The sequence below is a fragment of the Balaenoptera acutorostrata genome, chromosome 12, assembly GCF_949987535.1.
Source record: "Balaenoptera acutorostrata chromosome 12, mBalAcu1.1, whole genome shotgun sequence".
NCBI lineage: Eukaryota > Metazoa > Chordata > Mammalia > Artiodactyla > Balaenopteridae > Balaenoptera > Balaenoptera acutorostrata.
In genome coordinates, this window is record NC_080075.1 from 47895435 (window position 1) to 47914323 (window position 18889).

Sequence of the window (18889 nt, forward strand, 5' to 3'; positions counted from 1 at the left end):
ATTTGATTCCCATATCCTAAGAGACTTTTGGAAACATTCTTTAAATATGGCTCAGGTATTAACTCAAATGACAATAAGCAAGTTCCTAGGAAATTATTTGAAAAGCTTATCTCCTATGTGACTAACCAAATCTTTCCAAACAAGTTAAAAAAAAAAAAAAAGAAAAAGAAAATTTCCTGGGCCTCTAGCTGTTTTCAATTTGTTCTCACAACAACAAACAAGGTAGATGAGGAGAGCAAAAGCAGAAATTCCCGCTAGAATTAACTACTGCTTTGAGGAGTCACTGCAGACCATCATCAGGTTCCCTCATGTCCACTGTTCCTGCACAGAATGGAGGATGGTGGCGGGTCAGCTGGCATTAAGAGTAAAGCAGCCAAGGAGGAAACGCCATCGGCTTCTGGAGGCTGCACCGAGAGCCCTCCCTTCTGCTCTAACTGCAGGAGGGGCATGCATACTTTTGTGGCTGAAATGGCCTGGCCCAGCGGGTATGGTGAGGTGCAGACTATCAGGCTTGACGGAACAGATTCCTGCCCTGGACGTTCCTGCATCTCTCTGAGCCTCACAAAGTGAAGGGATTTAACGGAAAAAAAAAAATGAAGGAGCAACTCTACCATCTCTGGAGTCTCCTGAAGTTCTAAAAGTAAATGATTTTACAGGTGCAGAGGAAAGACCTGCTGCTAGTAAGGCTTCCAGGCATTCCAGAAGTTCTCTTAAGCTTTTTAAAAACTGTAACAATACACACTGCAGTCCTTAAAGCATTAGGGAACCGAAGCTTAGGAAGGAAATTAAACTTGCAGCGATACAGCGTGACAGGCTCAATTCAAGCCAGGGTCGGCCCTTCTCTGGTGGCCATGCTCTAAGTGCACAGCTCAGGATCCTTACGCGCTCACATGGTGCTCCAGGGCCTTACACGCAGTGAGAGCCACCGAACAGGAAGCTGACAAGCTTCTGAATGGAGAATCCGCCAGCCGTGAAGGAAAGACTCGAAACCCGCACAATGCATGGTGGGCGCTTTTAAATTCTGCCTGATGCAGACCCTCAGCCACTCCACAAATCTCTTAAATTATCCCCCCCACACCTTCTACCTCCAGGATGGAAAAGGGGAAGCCACTTAACGTGAATGGAGCCCCAGCTGTGACCTACCTTTGCTTCTAGAAGGGGCAAATTAAGGGGAAGACAACAGCAGTCCTTCCACAGAACAAAGCACACTAGAGAAGGCTGGCACACTAGATCAGGGGCTGGCCCCCAGCAAATGTGGGCTCCCTGTTTTTATAAAGCTTTGCTGGCACACAGCCACGCCCTTCACTTTCGGATTGTCCGTGGCTGCTTTATGCTACGATGGCGGAGCTGAGTAATTGTAACGGACTGTATGTCCCACAAAACCAAAAATCTGTACTGTCTGGGCTTCTACAGAAGTCTGCTAACCCCTGCACTAGACCACCGATGTGCTTCTAAAAGGTAAAAACAAACCTCCTGATATCATCAGGGCTGATATCTTTAAGAAAACGGACTACTTCTCTAAGATCTTGAAATTTAAGGAAAAAGGCAGATACAATTTATTTTTCATCTAATAGACATAAGACTAAGCAGTAAACTGTGCAGGAATGAGAGTGTGAACTAGAGAGTGATTATACTACAGATCGTTACTGTTGTATTGTTATCACTTTGCCAGACAGCTCTTAAACAAAGTCTTAGTGTTAACCACTTCATAGGGGGGAGGGGAAGACCGGGCATAGTAAAACGTTAGAATCTTGTTTTCTCTCTTCTCCAATATATAACTCAGACTCTGGTTGATGGAAAATAATGAGGTATCATTTTGGAAATTATTCCGGATGGATATGCCAACGTAATTCAAATTCTTGTTGAGAAGGCCTAAAACTTGTCAATGTTTGTGTATGTGTCTGGGTTGTTTATTTTAATCATAAACACTGTTCATCCAACAGTGTCTGCAAAATATGGCAAACTGAGAATGTTACGGACTGGTAAGTTCTCCCAAATGGAGTGTTACAACAATATGTGTAATACGTGTGTGTGTGCACACACATGTCCGTTTAATTTGGGCAATTCTTTGAGGCATGTTTGGAGGAGCCAAGGAATGGAGAGAGATGCTCAGAGAGGCACAAAGACGCTGTACGGAAAGAACCCCTGCCACCATCGCTGGGCAGCGCCTCACCCACCTGAGTGCCCAGAGCCTGGATGTCGTGCTCGAACGTGGTGTGCATTCTCTGTAAGGTCTCCACTGTGTTCTGATCTCTCCCGAGCTCCTCGGGGAGTTTCTTGTGCTTGTCCTGGATGCGCCCAAAGATCTCCTTGGCATCGTGGTAAAACTTGTGCAGTTCATAGGAGGCGGCGAGGATCTGTGTCCTCGTGTCGATGAGCTCCAGGAGGTCAGCCCAGGCTTCGTTGAGCCCGTCCTTCCACTCGGCGATGGTGGCGGCATCCGAGTGTCCAGAGTTGATGAGTTCGTCTGCCATGTGATTGACCGTGTCCACGCGCTCCTGCCCAATGTTCCCTGTGTCCCGGGCGAATTCCCGGAATCGCTCTTGTAGCATCTGAAACAGGGATGAGCACCAAGAAATCAGTGAGACTACTGTGACCACTTTATTTCTTGATCACGCGAATGTCCTTTGGAGAGAAATGCCTGACTTAACAGATCTCAGCTCCAAAGCCTCTTATCAATCAGGCTTCCTCCTTGCTCACTGCCGCCGAGTAAGGCACGGGCTCCATCTCCTCCGACCAGAGGAGGACAGGGCGCAGCAGAGAGGTTCAACCACCCCCAAGCCGCCCGGTGATCAAAGTGTCAAGCTGAAACAAAACCCCGCCATCTTTGGCTCGAGTCTGGGGTGCGTTCTCCGCTCGCAGACAAGGCACGCAAGGGGCCTTCCACAGCCCGCGCGCGCCGCACTACCGCCCGGGCTCTGCCCGCGGTACTTGCCGTGACGTGCTCGTAGTCCTGCCCCAGCTCGTGCGACCCTGCGACCACCTCCCTCTCGGCGATCCACTGCTCCAGGTCGTCCACCTCCCGGTTGAGCTGGAACAGCCGGTGCCTCTCGTCCAGCTTGCCCCTCCTCTCCTCCGCCAGGTCCTTGAGGCCCGCATACAGCTTGTCCACCTTGGACTGCCGCATGCTGATGCGCTCACTGCGGGGGGCGAGATGAGGGGGACATGTTCTTCAGGGGGACAGTAAATGAGGAGAAATGCCAAGAGATCACGTTCTACAACATTTCTCAAAGGAAACTTCAAGTTAACCTATTTAGCCTAAAAAAGAAAACTCTGAAATTTGACCTCAAGTAATGAAGAGCCAACGTGTAACAAAACACAGTAATCAAGGACAAAGGCCATCCTGACCGTGATGACGGAGGGAGGGGAGAGAAATCGAAACACTCTGCACTGCTGGCTCCGTATGTCAGGATTTCCTCTGACATTAGAAGTTAACCCAGGATCCGTTCTCAGGTGCCATGCTGTCGAAGGGACAGATAACATCCCTGTCTGCACACACCTTGACTTTCTCTGGGCTGCATGCTCTTCTCTGCCAGGAGGGTGGGCCCTGCTGCTCCCATTTCCTGGGTCCTGGGGGTGCAGCATCCGTCCCCCTCCCTCCAACTTCTCCCAGAATGACAGTCTTCCAGCATGAAAGCAGTCAGACAAGGACTTATTGATGCCTGTCCTTGGGAGATGAGGAAGGCCACTTCCCTGGGAATCCTGATCACAAACACCTGAAGGACCCCTGTACCAACCCAGCCACTGACCTCATCTCCAACTTGCCTTGGTTAACACACAAAGCCGATTCTTGTCTGTCTGAGCCGTAACAGGCAGTTCCAGAGAAAGCCTAAAATGACTGCCACTGAAGTGAGCGTGCAAGCCTGGTCTGTAACAGGGCAGGAGTACCACACACTCCTTTTTCTTATTCCTGAGGCATTCTCAAGACTCAATGTATAAGAGTTCAGAGGCGGCATCATTTTCTTCTCCCGGCAGCCCTTTTAATTTACAGGTCCAAGTATCCTTATCCATGGCTCTATTAAAACTAGTAATTACTTTCCTAAACTGGATGACTTTTTTTTTTTTTTTGGATGACTTTTAAACCCAAGGGTAGGTGCTTTTATCACCTATATATCCATGCAAGTTAATCGGTACTTCTGACGCATGACACCAATAATCTTCTCAATAGGGCTTGGCCAGCAGGAGATAATCAACCCGCAAGAGTGAGCTCCTGTAATGTAACCGTGCACCCTTCCTGTTCAGCACAGGCCTACTGGGTCTGTTTTAAAAATGCTTCCCAAAGATCTACGTTACCAGTTACTCGAGCAAGAGGCCCTGACTGGGGAGGAACTGACAGGCCAGTCTCACCTTCACAGAACGGCACTCACCTTTCAGGATGGCTGTCGGCCACCAGGGCCCGGCTGGTCTTGGAGAGCTGATGCACCGTCTCCGCGTAGTCCTCCACGGCTTGTTCTAGAATCTGGTGCTTCTTCAACATGGAGACGGCACTCTGCTCATCCTGCTTAGAGAGGGGGCCGTCACAACCACAGCCGTGCCCCCACCCCTGACCCAAAACCCCACGGAAGAGGGGCGCCCGGCTGACTGCGTGGTGTGGCAGGAGGAAGACTTGGCAGAAAGAAAAAAGCCACACGTGTGATATGGGCGCTGGAACACGGAGCGCTCCATGAGCATCAATGTGGACTGGCCCGTGGGAGCCTCTGAAAGACGGACGTGAGGATGACGCAGGGTGACGGGGACCCGCTGAAGTATAAGGTAAAGCCCAGGCAAACCTAGTGCATCCTGGCTGGCTGAAACACTCTCCACGGTCTAACAGATGTAGGTAACAGCATTCTGGTGAGAATACTTTCAAATACTTCTAGATTGTCTCAAAACAAAAGCATCTAGTATACTGTAAAAGACAGACTTTGGCAAATTTCTATTTAAAAAAGCGGAGGGCATGATGAATCCAGTCTTAACGACAATACCGGGATTCAGACAAGAAAATTCTGCGTCGAGGGGCAAAGAGCCAGGTTCCAGCCACCGGTACGCACCACACTGCCCCCACGACCAAGGCGGCAACGACACGTTTCATGAGGACGTCGCCCCCGCGGCCCACAAGCTCAGGCTCTGAGTCTGAGGCTCTCCGGCGGCAGGGCCGGGGGGAGGGGGCTCGGCCCCCCCGCCTCACCTTGGCCTTCTCCTCGGACATCATGTACAGCTCCTGCTCGCTCATCCACGCCTCGGCCTCGGCCGCGTCGAAGTAGTACTGCTGGGCCTTGTGCGCCTCCTCCAGCCGCCGGTGCCGCTTCTCCGTCTCCTCGATGAGGAGGCCCCACAGCTGCTTCAGGTCGGCCAGCCTCTGCCGGATGGCCTCGGCGTTGAGGGTGCTGTCCGTGACGATGCTCTGGCTCCTCTCAAAGACGTCGTCGATGCGGGGCTGGTGCCCCTGGATCTCCTTCTGCAGGGTCTGTGGGAGCAGGGCACACACGCCGGAGGCTCGCTAAGCCGCGGCAGCTCGCTGCTTGCGCGGCGCCGCGGGGGCCAAGGAGGAACCGCCAGCCCTCAGAGCTCTCCCGCTCACCGCCTCGTAGCGTGGCGCCGATCCACCAGGAGGAGCCAGCCCCAGCAGACACGCTTACCTGATTTTTCTTTATTAACAGCTGCACGGTCTGGAGGTTGTGGCCGTGATCCGTGGAAGTTGCCAAAGGCATCCTCTCTCCAACCCACAACTGGAAGGAATTGTAAATAGGTGGTCAGGGCCCCTCAAAAAGAACAAATATTTGATGCAAACGAGGGCAGGAGGGGAGAGCAGGGAGGCCAGCGTGAGAGAGGAAGTGTGTTCAACCCCACTGGGGGATAAACAGCAAGGTCCTACTTTACAGCACAGTGAACCATATTCAATATCCTGTGATAAACTGTAATGGAAAGGAATATGAAAAAGGACATATACATGTATAACTGAGTCACTCTGCGGTACAGCGGAAATTAACACAACGTTATAAATCAACTATACTTTAATAAAATTTAGAAAAAGAAAAAGAATCCCACTGGGAAGGGCGGCCTGGGGAGCCTGCCCTTCTTCTCCGATACAGGGCACGGGCCAGTCTTCCAGACCTCACTTCATCCTCAATACCGGACTCTCCGTGAGTCCTCATTCATTGTTTTTAAAACTACCGTTCTAGGGGCATTAAACCCTTGAGTTATCTTTAGAAAACCCGACAGAAAAACAGAGTTACATTTTGTGTGGATATACGGAGCAGGGTTGGGACGGCTCAGCCCACTGACGTGACCGAGGTGGGTCGGGCCCAGAAGTGAGAACACGGGCACCAGGCTGGCCAGGCGGAGAAGTACTCACGATCTCGTCCTCCACGTCCCTGTTGAACTGATGGATCTCTTTGGAGGCCAGCAGGTTCTGCTTCCTCTCGCTCAGGGGCTCCAGCAGCTCCGTGAACTTGGTCTGCACGGTGAGGCGCCTGCTGTCCACCTCGTCCGTGCTCTTCCCCTCCTGGCTCAGGGCCTGCGCCTGGCTCTGGAGCTCTTCGATCTCCTTCTTCCGCACCTCCATCTGATTCTCCAGCATCTGAGGGCGAAGACAGACCCACCTTCACACCCGAGACGACGGACACACGGAGGGTGCTGTAAAATGTTCCCTTGTGGCACTGGCCAAAATGGAAGACCCAAGAATATTCACTGATACAGTGGAGAGCCCAAGAAATGGTTCCGCATGGCCAGCGAACCAGCAATTAGCTCTCCACTTCGTCAGCTGATCTTTCAAAAAAAAATCCCTAGAAAGATTTTTTTCAACTTGGGAGCAACAGTCAAGTTTATCCAGGAACTTAGGAGGCAAATGACAGGGGAAACAAGAATTAATTATGGGGAAAGGCCAGTCTTCATCTGCCTGTTCAGAAGCCGTAACGACGTTGGAAACCAGTTTAACTCCCAGGAAGGAGTCAGGTCTTCTGCTTCCAGTTCTTTTAGGCCAGAAGGACAGCCAATGTTACCATCTTCTCTTGATTTCTTCAATCAGAAAGCTGATTATTCTTTTTTAAAACACTGGATAATGGCTAAAAACATCCTAACTGTGTATTTACATGAGGAACACGAGCAAAAGCAGAAGCAGAGGTCTCTCACTCAGGAAAGACCACCTTGGGAAGCCCACACACTGCCGGCTTAGAGACAAGGGGCTGGCGTCTGAGAATAGACTGACTCTTTCCTTAGGTAGGGGAGGACTCGGCCACACCCTGCAAACCTGGCCCAGGGAGCTCCTGCCGGGTTCTGCCACCAACTTGCTTGCTCAACCTCACCAGAGCTGTTTCCTCCTCAATTCAGAGTAAATTCATTGGCCCTTAGAAGGGCTTTAACTGTGATGCAAAAAACCCCAAATTTCTTTTATTATTTATAAAGTGCCCCAAACAACTCAGGTAACTATCACATATCTAGACGTTATACAGCGAAGTATGCAAACACGATAACTTTCCTTCATGTAAATTGCGGACTAAATGAAATTAATATTTACTCAACTGTTAAGTGGTGATACTATCCATCAACCAAGATGATAATGAAAGAATATTTCCACGCATGGACACCCAACACTGCTACTGTGTCTTTCCAGTTGATTCTGGAAATGTCCCACGATGCTGTCAGAGCCCGCTGTGCTGGGTTAAAATCCCTTCCCACACCAAGGGGATGTCTGAGAACACGGTGGGCGAGTTAAGACTATCAGGACCACGGCAGGGAAACAGCCACTTGCCTGTTGCTTTTTCAGCAGGATGTTGACACTGGTGAGGTCTTTGCCATAGTCGTCAGATTGAATCTGACTCTCCAGGCCGTGCAGCCATTTGTCCAGATCTGCACAGCTCTGGGTGAAGAGTTCAGCTCTGTTTGCATCGAAGAGCCGCTGGGCCTTGGTCTGTGTGGTAGACTCAAGGACTTCCCACATTTTATGTAAACCTGTGAGTTTCTCCTTCACCACGGCTTCCGTCTCTGGCTTTTCTGAAATGAGCTGCATTCCTTCCTGGAAAACACACATACATGCAGTTTGCAGGAGAATAGGTGTCACTGTGAAAAACAAACCTGAGATATTTGATCTGTGAGTTTCCTATTCATTCAACACACACACACACACACGCACGCACATGCAGCCTTTCCACGTAGAGTTAATGGAAAACACACATACATGCAGTTTGCAGGAGAATAGGTGTCACTATGAAAAACAAACCTGAGATATTTGATCTGTGAGTTTCCTAGTCATTCAACACACACACACACACGCACACGCAGCCTTTCCACATAGAGTTAACTGCTCAACAAAACTGACAATGGCCTGGCCTACTGTGGTTTTCACAGGCGTGGAGCACCAAGTGATTGCTGGGGCTTAGGGACACTTAATGCCAATAACCTAAAACTCCATCCCCTCCACATCACCCCCAAGAGACCATAATACATTATTTTAACTGTTAAGAGTTTGAAACAATATAGAGTGTGAAGGAAGAGAAGGGTGGGTGGGGAATGTCACATTCATGTTCTATTGTGCTGCAGAGAACCTCCCTGTGCCGAAGCAACACATTTTAGATTATTTAAAATATATAATATTTCTAAGTTCTGTGGATCCGCTCAGTCTCTGTCACAGTCCAGCACACATAACATGATCAACAGAGTGAGGACGCCGCCCCAGGGGTTTGCGGTCCATCAGGTGCAGCAGATGAGACACACCACAGAAACTCAACTCCTAGTAGTCATCAAAAGACAAAGCAGGGCTTCCCTGGTGGCGCAGTGGTTGAGAATCTGCCTACCAATGCAGGGGACACGGGTTCGAGCCCTGGTCTGGGAAGATCCCACATGCCGCGGAGCGACTGGGCCCGTGAGCCACAACTACTGAGCCTGTGCGTCTGGAGCTTGTGCTCCGCAACAAGAGAGGCCGCGATAGTGAGAGGCCCGCGCACCGCGATGAAGAGTGGCCCCCACTTGCCGCAACTAGAGAAAGCCCTCGCACAGAAACGAAGACCCAGCACAGCCATAAATAAATAAATAAGTAAATAAATTAAAAAAAAAAAAAAGACAAAGCAGGCATTTTGTGCCACCTGGTTGGGTTTCTGCTTTTCTCCCTTCTGCTGGGTTGAAGTCAGGAGTTGGTAGGTGGAGGTGGGACTGCTCCCGGCTGTGTAACTTCTGTATGTGGTCAGATATGACTCAAATATGCTGGAAAACGTGCTAAATACAAAGGAGCTCATTTCCACCCAGTTCGTTTACTCACCACGGCCACACTGACGGAGCCCCACCAAACATCTTAACTCACCTTCTCAATTTTGTCAAGCCATTCTTTGTTGGATGCGAGTTCTGCCATAAAGGCTTGATGTTTTAACCATTTACTGTGCAGATTTCTGGCTTCATCATAAGACATGTCCTGGGCTGTAAGCATCTTTTCATTGATCCAGAGAGACAGCTAGGAAAGAAAAAAAAAAAATCAGGAAGGTTTCAGAGATTGTGATCACAGACATCAGCCTCTCTTGTGCCCGGAAAGAGCCATTATGTCGTACTACACACACTCCATGCTTCCATGTCAACAGACAGCCAAACGTTCACTTTACAACTCTGACCCGTCACAGCAGGTATCCCCACTGTCTGGACGCTGTACTGGAGCCTTGCTCCCAACTATGTATCTAACATTAAATCCAGGAGTACAAAAGTGCCCCGACCCAGCTTTCAAACTGCTTGGCACCCTTAAACAGCTTTTCCCCCAAAGGCTTGTGTTTAAAATTCTGCCCTAACCAGGCTAAGTCACAACCTTCTTTCTCCTTCAAATAGCCGTGCCAGCTATACCATGTTAATCATGATTAAGTGTCTTCTACTCTGTTCGGTAATCTTTTTACCCTTTTAGTTCTTTTATTTTAAAAAAACCAAAGCCCCTACTCTTTTATCCCTCCCTTTTCCTTCACAGGCCTATCTATGGGGATGCCAAAAAGCATAAGTAACTTGCTCACTATAGGGGTAAGGCAGCAACGATGCCCTCTCAATGCTCCCTTCAAGTCTGAGTCACCTTCGCCTTTTCTTCTATAGCCTCTGTCTGTAAAGAACCTTCCATTCAGACCAAGAACACTTCACAGGACTTGATTTTGAGACCCAACATGTCTTGCTTGGATCTGAACTCTAGGAAGCCTCTTCACAGAGCCTGCCAGCCACTGACAGACAGATCTGAGAAGCCTGGGGCGGGAGTCAGCCCAACCTGGCTCCTGGACACACTTCTCTTGCTGGCTTTCATCCTGATTTGCCTGGCTCCTCACTGCCTGCCTGTAGTTGGCCACACCAGCACTAACCAGGAAGAGCTTTTGTTTGCCCAGGCGAAAGATACGCAAACAAACGCAGGATCAGCCTGGAACCAGAAGCAAACGTCTTCAGGGGCTGTGCCCTTTCTCCTAATGTGACCACAAGAAGCCACTCTTACACCAGTTGCTGCCACAACGAATCTGCACCCAAACTGCTTCATGGTCCCATCACCAAAGGTTTAGAAATGGTGCATAAAACCAACAGAAACGCTTACAGAATCAACAATTCCGAGGCCATTCACTTGCACCCTGGGCTGCTGCTAGGAAAGCCTTCCCCATAAATTTGCTTCAACAATACAAAGTCTGTTCTTTGAAAATGATGTCAAGGAGGGTGATGCGGGTCATGGGAGCACCCCGGATCTGCACATGCGTGAACCCCCAGGCACCATCCCTACTTTCCTCAGGATACTCACCCACCACACGGGAGGGAGTGGGGTTGAAAGCAAAAGGTAGTGAGATCTTTGATGTCACGCTTTATTAAGAGAAAAAAACCCAGTAAATCTCATAAAGCCCTTTGTAAGCAAGGAGCATAGATTTGTTACACAACAGCCGAGACACTAAATTTCCTACTTTAAAAGCATTACCTATTTTCCTTCCAGTTACCTGAGTAACTAAGATCTGAAATGCTATGGCCATTCAATCTAAGGAGAAAAGAGGTTAAAAGGAAAGCAAATGGTAAAACTTTCCCCTGTACTCTGTACACACACACTAAACACAATAAAAGGCATTTATCCGAAGTGCAAAGGACATTCACATATTTGCACTATTCATAAACAGCTACCCAAGAGAGATTTTTAAAAAAAGAGCTACATAAAAATCAGAGGCTTATAAACAAATCTGCTCTTTGCTGAACACATCATCCTACAGATAAAGCAGCGTGCAATGCAGCACAATGAAATGGAGCTACGGAACTTGCTAGCTTATCAACCCTCCATCAGCATTCTGGAATCAGAACCACAGTTATTATTTGTGGGCATTTACAAAGGTCATTTAAGAATATACTCATTCTCTGCAGAACAGAACACTGTGCAGATTGGAAAAGGATAGGAAAAAATGCTTTGATCACTGAATTAAGCTCAAAGCAAAGCACTGAACTCGCTATCCCTGTGCCACCACGTCTAGTTATACTGTCCTCCTGGGGAAAAAAGAAATCAATTTCAGAAAACAGGAGGTACGGTGGGAGGGAATAAAACAGAAAAGCAGTACCTTTTAAATCATTCACTTTTCAGGATATCACGTTAAAATAACAGTACAAAAATTATGATGCTCTTTGTATCGCTATCTATAACTGGGACTAGGTGGGCCCTGCTCATTCCCATGGCACCGCTGCGATAAATTTCCCCATCCAGGAAGTGTTTGTGGGGGGTTAGCAATGACGGCAGATTTCACAACCCAGCCCCCTCTAGCCTCTAACCCACGAGGAAGGGAGCATGACAGCCAGACAACCTGGATTCTCTAGACCTTGAACAATACCAACAGCCAGCAATAGTATTAAGTCTGACCTCTGGGTGCTCTGTAAAAATCCACCAGCACAATAATAGATAGGTTTTCAAATGCTCGGCTGGTCCACACACAAGCTCCATTCTCAGGGGTTCTGGCTTAAAAGGGGTGTATTTTAATGAGGCTGAATGATGGAAAGTTTATAGTCAAAGAATAGTTATCTCTTAATAATAATATCACCCCTTTGCTTGTACTGCTACACTGAGGGTTTTGGAGCCCCAAACCTGACCTAAATTCCGTCACTATGTGGAAACTATATATGCTGATGTGGTATCCCTAGCAGATCCTATGGTTGTGCTAACTCTTAACGAGGTTCAAGGAGAGAAAGATAAACCAGGGAGACTTGGCCGAGCAGTCACAAAGAGACCTGCGAATCATCTCCAGGACAAAAAAGCCCAGTCAAAACCTTTGTGCATACTTCGAGGGGAAATCGTGCAGGGCTGAGCCCTCTGGGCGTGCCTAACAGTCACTGGTGTGTGTTAAGGAGGGAACTCCTTGTAACTAAGGATGCTAATTTGGAACAAGTGTTAACAAAGATCTAAAAATCTACTAAAACTATTTCCTGTGATTCAACTGGGAAGGACTATCGTTTTTTCTGCTTACTTTTCCCACACATTTCTATTTTCGAATCCACACGTATGTAAATGGAAAATCGGGGGCTGGAAATTTCAACTGAGCTTCTCTCAAAGGTTCCTCCGACCTCTCACTTCCTGCTCATTTCCTGGCATTCTTTTTCCCAAATTTAGTCCAGGTTTCGCCATGTTCAGGTCAATGAATTTCATCTCAGTAACTTGTCCTTTAAGGAAGGGTATGGAATCCCACTGATTTCCCCAGCACAGCACTTCCAATATGTCTTGAGGTTAGAACAAGTCCCTGGTGGTGCTTCAAGGGAAACATCAAGGTACTTCAGGGACCTTCGATCTGGGGAAGGCACAGGCCAGGCTGCAAACGTCTCCTGACAACTTTCACTCCCTCCATTACTGAAGGGCCACTTGGTATTCACTGCAGCACATCATGCAACTCTACACAGCCAACCTTGGAGCCCGTTACTCTTCCCTATGCCTTGTCTGGGGACGTGAATGCCTCTTTAAATGAGCATCCTATTCAAATGGGTTATTAATGCTCAGGTGTCACTTGAAGAGGCACTCCTGTCCTCAGCCTGTCTGGCTCCAGGCAAACCCCGAGAGACCTAGATCCATCAGTGTGGCCCTGAAAGCCAGTAGACCCTAAGCCACATAGTTGAGGGGCTTTCTTCCCTTCTCAAGGTTTAGCTACTAAAGCATATTTTAAGATTCACAGTAAGACAGCAGTTTAATGGACATGAAGGATCGCTTCTGTCACCATCTCTCTGACTCAGCTGTTATTAGAGCCACATTTCTTTTAACACACAGCTATAAGTTTGCATGTGAGGGATTCGTGGTGAATCCAGTCATATTTTTAGCACATGACCTTGATCCTCTCCCCACCCCTCAAACTCCCCGTCCCCAAGGTCCCTGCAGCTTCACTTGGATATTCTTCATCCCATTTCTGCCTCCAGTGGGATTTAAGTCTAATAAACCAGAGAGGACTGGGTCTCACTGTGGTTCTCTGGCAGACAGTGAAATACGATGTGCTCGTGATCTCACACATGTGAAGTCAGCTAGATGCTTTTTTCCAACTAGCTTGCAGAGAGATTGCATTTTTCTGGCTAACTTTAGTTTCCCCAGTTTGTTTATGCATGTATCAGGGGAGCATGAAATAGTTTGAGAATCATCAGATTAATACCACATGCTAAAACTCAAGAGCTTGAAATCAGGATTACTGCTCTTGGCGTATCAGACAGACACCTGAGGAGCCTGAAAGATGGATATTTCAAGGTCTTCAGTGAATAAGAAAGTCAGTTTGTATTTTTTTTAAATCTTTCTTCTTACCTGGGTAGCCAACTGCAGTTCCTTTTAGTTCTTTCCTTCTGTACTATTAAATGTGCGTTATTGTAAATAGTTTAAAATATAATATTAGATGCTTTTAGGTTACGGAATACTTGAGAATATCACTGTCTTTGACGATGGAAATGTTCTACATCTGCATTGTCCATGTGATGTGGCAGCCACGAATCACAGCTGGCTACCGAGCACTTAAAATACAGCGAGTATGATGGAGGAACTACACTCTTAATTTCATTTGATTTAAAATGAGACAGCCACATGTAGCTAGTGTCTACTGTATTGGACAGCACAGTTCTAGACTACAACATTCTAGATTGTAATAATCTGGTTACTCTGAATGATAGCTTGTAGGCTGGAGAACTGACACTGCCCCACCTGCCAATTATATACGTGATATGAATTTCTGGCCTCAGTTAATTTTATAATTCCAAGGGCTCTTATGCCAAATGCTCGGCGGCTCTTGTGAGAAGAGAGGAAAGGAGGGGTTAAAAGGAGACGCACCTCCTGACAATCTTGCAGGAATTTCTGAAGATCCCTGTTGTCCTTCAGTCTCATCAGAAGCTCACTGGCTGCCTCACGATTCTTCCTATGTCTGTTACAAAGATAAGAAAAATAATTTTAAAAAGAGGAAGTAGGGAATCTTGAAATGCAGAATTTACAACTCAGCTTCTTTCCTGGGTCTCAACATATGCTGAAAGCAGTTTGCTTACAGTTCTCAATCATGTCAAGGAGACAAGATAACCAAGAGAGTTTAGCATCCTCCAAATGAGTAAGCCATGGTACAAGAGACCATCACACCTGTCCCAGCCACACAACAGGCCAGGATGCAGGCCAAAGAGCTTCACAAATCTGGTGTTAGGGGAGAAAAACCCTGAGCATGTGCTGAGTAAGGGTCTCCATTTTAGGAACTAGGCGAGAATATGAAATTGATCTTTAAGAAACTCATACCTGGGTGACAGGCCACGTACATGGCTAAGAAAATGCATAAAACCATGTAACTGGCTTAAAGGAACCTTCCCTGATAATGAGATTCTCGCCAGGAGAAAAACTCACCCAAATCAACAATAAACCAAGAAAGAAAATTTTTAGACCTGTGACATCACACACCTAACTCAATCCCACTCTTCATTAATAGATAAGGGTCACCAAAGTTTAAAGAAGTTAAAGCACAAAACCTTAACAGAGAAACTTAAAAGAACTGGAAGGAGCTGCTGAACTCGGGGAGCGACAAGGGACGTGGAGTGCTCGCTCCCCAGCCCGGATGCTGGGCACAGGGCTTCTTGGCACACGCTGCGGAGGTGCCAGAACTCCCCTGCAAGCCTCCTTTACGCGCCGCCCAGGGGCTTCTCCACCAGACTGTGAAGAAGAGCTATGTGAACGCTGTGAGTGCCATGGAAAGGGCTACCTTCACGTGGTTCTACTGCCATGGGGCAGAGCCGTACCACACTGAGAATCGAGAAGCACCACCCTAACACAGCTCCCCCATATTCCCAAGGGACCCAAGCGCCAGCCAGCCGAAGTGAAGGGTACGAAGAAGGGCAAAGGAAGAGTGCAAATGGGAAGGTTTGGTTTTTCATTCCAATTCCCAAAGCAATTTCTTGCTGCAGTGCCTGGGCAAGGTCTCTCGACCAGCCCTGCCCGCCCCCCTGGCAGAGAGGAAGAAGAACACGACCTCTGATTCTCTACAACACCAAGAAAAGGCAGCTCAGGGAGCAGCACCTCATGCCAACTGGCTTTTAAAGAACCTTCTTCAAGAGCAAGAAAGACCTTACAGTGATGCATGTGTCACACAGGCCTGCAGTGACTGCTGGCAACAAGGGACAGTAGCAGCACTGTAGCTACCATCTTGCCTGGGGACCAAAGGGAAACGCCCTCTGTTCCTACAGGTACTGGCGACTACAGAACACAGCAATAACATGAATGGAAATAATACTGTCAGGGAATTACTTGATACATAGGATGACTTTTTTTTTTTTTTTTTTTTTCGGTTGAAAGGGGTTTCATACCTTCAGGAAAAGGGGTCTTAATATGTTTATACCACTTAGGCAAAATGCAACAATAGAAAAGTACTTCTCATATAATGCTAAATGAAAAGAGTTTATGCACAGCCAATGATACAAAACTCCAAGGCACAAACTGGAAAAGCAAAAACTAAAATGGCATGTGCTAAGGGTGAGATTAAAAAGTAGTAGTTTCCACCTCCCCTCCGAATTTTTAACATTGTAGCTTTTATAATAAAAAATAAAGGCCAAAGCCCCTTTACTTCATTGCTATCCTTTCTCAAAGATCAAAAATTTTTTAAATGTTTTTTAAAGATTGTTAGTGATTTCGGACTAAAGGAATTAGTCATCTAAAAATGTGGGTGGGGAAGGAATGTCAAGAAAAGTTCTTCAAGTTCCCAACCCTCAAATTCCAGTCACTATTTGTAGGGGGGTTTAAGAGAAAGAAAGCAAATAAAGCAAACCTTCAAGAGGAAGGTAATTTTGAGTTGGAGTTAAGTCACAAAATGCAAGAGTCCTGCCTTTAGCCAAAGGCCTTGAATGAAAGTTCCCATTCCCTTCCCCAGCGTCACACAAAAGTGCTACGATGGCAAGGAGTAATCAGAGACACGGGCAGTTAAACCAGGACGTGCAACTTTGAAGCTCGTAGAAATAATAGGAGTAAAAATAACTTCAAACACTTAGAAAATTTACTAAGAGAGAAATACCACCAGACGGAATCTTGAATGTCTGTCTTATATAATCAAGACTCACACGTGCCCAGTAGACTTCTGCCTGGACAATTTTCCTCTTTCGGTGGGTGCATGAAGGAGGGAAAGGCCAAATGGTGATTTAAGGCCTCATGTCCAAACAACACAGATCAGGAAGGCATGAGGATGGCCTCTGAGTGATGTGCTCTGTGGAACGAAAAACAGCTACACAGGCAGCTGAGATGGCTGTTGCTTCAGAAAACCCTGGAGAGAAGTGAGCGTGGCTTAACCGTGCATTGGTGGTCACCAATGGTATTCACAGGAAGTGAAACTTGGGAAGGTCTTTCAAAGGGTGATCGTGGATTTAGTTATAGGGAAGGACCTTCTTAAACTTGGCCGTAGCTTTCCACACTCCCAAGAGTGCTCTTTGGGGCAAGGTTAAATCTCTTGCTTTCTTTCCATCTCTCATCACCTACCCCTATAATGAGACTCAAAAGCTCCTCACCACAGGAGGCAGGTATTGGGCTTAACTGTGTTTCTTACGGAAAATAAACAACCACAGGTACCTAAGTAAAGTGGGTTGGTGATTTTTAAGCTTTTTTTCCCACGTGAGATCAGGTCTGGCTTTATGAAACTGGGCACTTTTCCTTTTCTCCCAGGACTGCACTGGGGCTGGAATTTCCCTCTGAGCCAGGAAGCTCACCCGTTCAACACCCCCCTGAGCAGGCTTGGACAGCAGGCTCCTTTCCATCCAGTCACAAGCCCTTTAAAGGACACTCACGCCCCACCCACATCTGTTAAGAGTCAGTGTCTTTGTTCTAGTACTTCTTCTCAACAAACTTCAGTGGTAATCGATGAGATTTCCGGAACGTAAGCAGGTTATGATGATTTTGCTTTCTACAAAAATAGCTTCACGGGAGCGTCAGAATGTTTCTGGACGGGGATCAGATCCGAAGAGTTAGATATTTACTTAGCTTGCGCCCTGACACCACCTGGAACTCAGATTTGTGTATTTTTTTTTATAACAGACCAGTGTCCTCTGGGGTCAAGTTTCAGATCTCGAGGCCTCTGGGGATATTAAAGTGAAACCAGAATTCGGTTAACACGTGCTGAGGAAAATAAGAAAATGTAGTCCTCCTGAGGGCAGATCACTGGAAAGCCCCATCCCCCTTCCATCTCTCTTATGCTTATGGATAGTAGGAAATCTTCTTCCCAATGCTTTTTTAACAACAGAAATCCCCAGGAGGCCTCGGAACCCCACGGGCCCAGGCTCTCAGTCAAGGACAAAAGGAAGGTTAAGCCAGCACTTGAGATCTGCTGAAGCATTCTCTCACACCCAGGAGCCTCCGGTCTTGACAGAGTCAACTGCTTCCAACAAGCCCTTGCAGCTGCAGCATCAGGGGACGGATAAACACACTGAGGAAGCTGCCAGGCAGCTGCACGCCTGCCTGAACACAAGTGTCCCCAGTGGCCCGGCCTGCCTTCAGGAGACCAGCTGTGTGCACCTAACATGGAAGAACATGGTGTATCATGTTTACAAAACAACACGAGAAAAGAAATCCTTTCTCCTCCAGGTTAAGCCTGTCTTGCCCAATCCTTGCTACTCACACTCACTGAAGAAGGGCTTGGTGGAGGGATTTTTTTCTTTTTCTTTTTCGTAGCTGTTTTAAAAGCAACAGATACAAAATTATAATTAATATACCTTACATCCTATTCCATAGTACCACCCTGAGAGCATATGGGTTTAGGATCTGAATCACTGCAAAGGACAGACTGGTTAAAGCCAGGAGCTCAATCTTTACAGGGCAAGAGCAATTCCCCTCTCCACTGCACACTGTAAAATGTTCATCTGGCCCAGGGTCCCAGTAGACCCTCTTAGACATGGTAAGAAGGTAAGTAAGGAAACGCTCTCAGCAAGAAGTTCTTCCTCTTCGCTGCACTTGAAGGCCAGAGAACCCTTGAGGAAGAGGTTGTTTCTCGATGACATCAGTCTCACAACGAGCCCTTAAATCTGGCCCAGGGCTCACTGGCACCGGAGAAGATCAGCTGGAGCAGAGGCTAGTGACCGACCCAGATGGGCCACACCCAGAGAGAAGCGGCCAGTCCAGAACCAAGCCAGGGCCCGCTCAGGTTGCGCTTCCAAACCAGATCTGCCCAGACCTCCTACTTCAGTAATAACCAAGGCAGAGTTAGGAGTCAGGGGTGAGGGTCTAACAGAGAACACTGGCCAGGGAGAAAAATCTTTTGGAACTGCAAATAAATAAATAAATAAATAAATAAAAATAAAACAAGAGCATCTAATCTTGGAGAGGCCTTGGCAGAAAAGGAGGAAAAGAGTCTTGTTTCTTATTTTGAGAAAGATCCTATTACAGCATTACCCAAGCCAATTTTCCAAGAAAGGCCTGATGGTGTTCACTTTTGCCTCTGCCAGGTACTCAGGACAAGCCAACTTTGCCCTTCCTCCCTGTCCCCTC

At 47.4% G+C, this 18889-nt stretch overlaps 1 protein-coding gene across 5 annotated transcripts in view; it reads right to left on the bottom strand.

Annotated features, from left to right (window-relative positions):
- The window catches only part of SPTBN1 (spectrin beta, non-erythrocytic 1), a 196068-nt gene that overhangs the window by 17493 nt on the left and 159686 nt on the right, over positions 1 to 18889 (bottom strand). For all 5 annotated transcript variants that reach the window (XM_057558641.1, XM_057558643.1, XM_007190016.2 and 2 more), the window contains 9 exons: positions 14228 to 14318; positions 9275 to 9421; positions 7730 to 7993; positions 6335 to 6559; positions 5619 to 5708; positions 5168 to 5446; positions 4368 to 4498; positions 2936 to 3140; positions 2178 to 2552 (listed from right to left, as the gene is read on the bottom strand). In XM_057558641.1, the coding sequence (XP_057414624.1) occupies positions 2178 to 2552; positions 2936 to 3140; positions 4368 to 4498; positions 5168 to 5446; positions 5619 to 5708; positions 6335 to 6559; positions 7730 to 7993; positions 9275 to 9421; positions 14228 to 14318 (1807 nt within the window). The remainder of the gene's footprint in view (positions 1 to 2177; positions 2553 to 2935; positions 3141 to 4367; positions 4499 to 5167; positions 5447 to 5618; positions 5709 to 6334; positions 6560 to 7729; positions 7994 to 9274; positions 9422 to 14227; positions 14319 to 18889) is intronic.